At 32.7% G+C, this 2,500-nt stretch overlaps 1 protein-coding gene across 1 annotated transcript in view; it reads right to left on the bottom strand.

The window, feature by feature from the left end:
* The window catches only part of LOC115231253 (cyclic nucleotide-gated cation channel alpha-3-like), a 45,665-nt gene that overhangs the window by 30,828 nt on the left and 12,337 nt on the right, over nt 1-2,500 (bottom strand). The window contains exon 2 of the mRNA XM_036500006.1: nt 742-884. Within this exon, the coding sequence (XP_036355899.1) occupies nt 742-875 (134 nt within the window). The 5' untranslated portion in view covers nt 876-884. The remainder of the gene's footprint in view (nt 1-741; nt 885-2,500) is intronic.

The following is a 2,500-nucleotide window of genomic DNA, read 5'->3' as shown; positions in this document are numbered from 1 at the left end:
CTAATTAAATACACTCTCCCTTTCTTAAATTATTTTGTCAGCATTTTCTTCATTTCCTTTATATATATATATATATATATAATATATATATATATATATATATATATATATATATATAAATATATAAAAGGGTAAAATTTATCAATTAAATTAATTAATCGATCAATTAATTAATAATTTCACCAAGTAGATTGGCACGTTAAAATAACCTTTATAGGTAAAAATTATACAAATATTTTATAATTATAAACATAATCATAATTACTATACTGAAGAGAGAAGTAAATTTTAAATCACTTTAATCTCGAAGCGCGTATATAGTTAATCCTGATCGTGTTGATTCATTGTTATTCTTTTTGCCTTCGTAAAAAGTATGTTACCATCATGGAGATTCTTATAGTAGTAGAAAAGGAATTTTAACTCTTATTTCTAAATTCGGTATGTGGGAAGCAATTAGCTGAACCCTAATTATAATGTTTATAATTATACAATATTTGTGTGTATATATATATATATATATCTATAATATATATATATATATATATATCTATATATAGATAGATAGATAGATAGATAGATAGATAGATAGATAGATAGATAGATAGATAGACAGATAGATAGATATAGTTATAGATATAGATATAGATAGATCGAGAGAGAGAGAGAGAGAAATAAATAAAGAAAGAAAGAAAGAGTTTGCAATATAAATCAATGTAAAAAAGAAAATTATAGGTGACTTACTTGATGTCAGATATTTTGCGATGTTTCGTTTCAGATGGGTCGATATGAATGTTTTTCCCACCCATAGCAAACCGTTCAAGGAAGGAATCCGGCCTGTGTATGGGTTGAGTTTTCACACCACCTGATGCCCACATCTTGATATACTGAAACAGAATGAAAGCGAAAACATTACACTTTCGTAGATATATTACAGTGTGTAACAAAATGTTTTTTTTCCTTCTTTTTTATTTTGTCTTTGGTCAGTAAGTATTATTTCCTATTTCCTTCTATTCAGAAATCAAACGAAATGACCACTATTCCCGCTAAACTTTGCTTTTCTGACTTAGACATCAATCTTTTAAAACTGACCTATTTTTCCATTACATTTCAGACAGATTCAGCGCTAAGTTGCTGAAGCAGAAATATCGTTATATCACAGACTTGCTTGTCAGTTGCTTGACCTTAACCACTTGAGCATGTCCTCAGTGGCTGACAATATGTGCATCTCTGATGATGAGCAGGAGTAGTGGGGGAGCATCATAACCATGTGTTGAGAGGGATTCTTTGGGGCGTGAATAAATGTAACAGATGCAAAGTTTGAAGGAAATATCAGCCATTTTTCATACTTTTTAGGGGAAAGCAAATAGGAAATAACATCTGCTACCCAAGGACAAAAATCGTCTTATACAGGGTTATAACGCACTTTTAGCGGTTCGGCAAGAGAGACCGATAGAATAAGTACTATGTTTACAAAGAATATGTCCTGGGGTCGATTTGCTCGACTAAAGGCGGTGATCCAGCATGGCCGCAGTCGAATGACTGAAACAAGTAAAAAAAAAGTAAAAGAGTAAAAGAGATTAGACACATGCAGGAAAATTGAGTATCTACGCCTACTTTCTTTGTCTGAAATCAAACACAGGAGCCCTAGTTTCCACAGAAATCGAATTTAATCAACTTCAGTTTATCAGAAACACTTAAACAACAACAACAACAACATTTTCAAAACAAACAATAATAATCAAACGAAAACAAAAAAGAAAAAGAAAAAGAAAAAATGCCCCGAAACGAAACACCGAACTATTTTTTCACAGAGAACCCTGTGTCAGATTACGCGCCGAAATATCCCCCACCCCACCCCTCCCAACCAAATGTCGATGAAGACGGCTGAGCTCTTGGAGATTATTGGGACATCTATTGCTGTTTATCCGACCTTTGAATGGCAAAATATTAATCAATGTCTGAAAGCGATAAAACAAATGATAACAAAACAAAAAATGCAATGGAAAGAGAGAGAGAGAGAGAGAGAGAGAGAGAAAAACAGAATATCTGTTAGAGACCAGTACTAAAACTGTGTTAATTCTGGATTATCGTTAATCCGTCTAAGACGTTTCAACTCCGAACCTTTCCACTGTCTTTTTAGTTTGTTTTTTTTTACCTTGCTTTTATTTATTTATTTATTTATTCATTTATTTATTTTTCCTTGTAGATACTTTTATATGTTTTTTTTTTGTGTGTGCGGTGGTGGTGGTCGTGGTGGGGCTATGTTGTTTGCAGAATATATTAAAGTGAAAACAGTAGAATGGTGAAATTAATTGTATGCGCTAATTCTGCGTCTATGGCCTTTAGGTTCAAATCCTTACTGAAGCAAATCACGTCGGGTTTTCTTATTTCTTTACTGCCCACAAGGGTCTAAACACAGAGGGGACAAACAAGGACAGACAAACAGATTAAGTCGATTATATCGACCCCAGTGCGTAACTGGTACTTATTTAGTCGACCT

The sequence above is a fragment of the Octopus sinensis genome, unplaced genomic scaffold (assembly GCF_006345805.1).
Source record: "Octopus sinensis unplaced genomic scaffold, ASM634580v1 Contig17966, whole genome shotgun sequence".
Classification (NCBI taxonomy): Eukaryota; Metazoa; Mollusca; class Cephalopoda; order Octopoda; family Octopodidae; genus Octopus; species Octopus sinensis.
The sequence above is the reverse complement of the archived record's forward strand: the minus strand, read 5'-3'. Positions and strand labels throughout refer to the sequence as shown.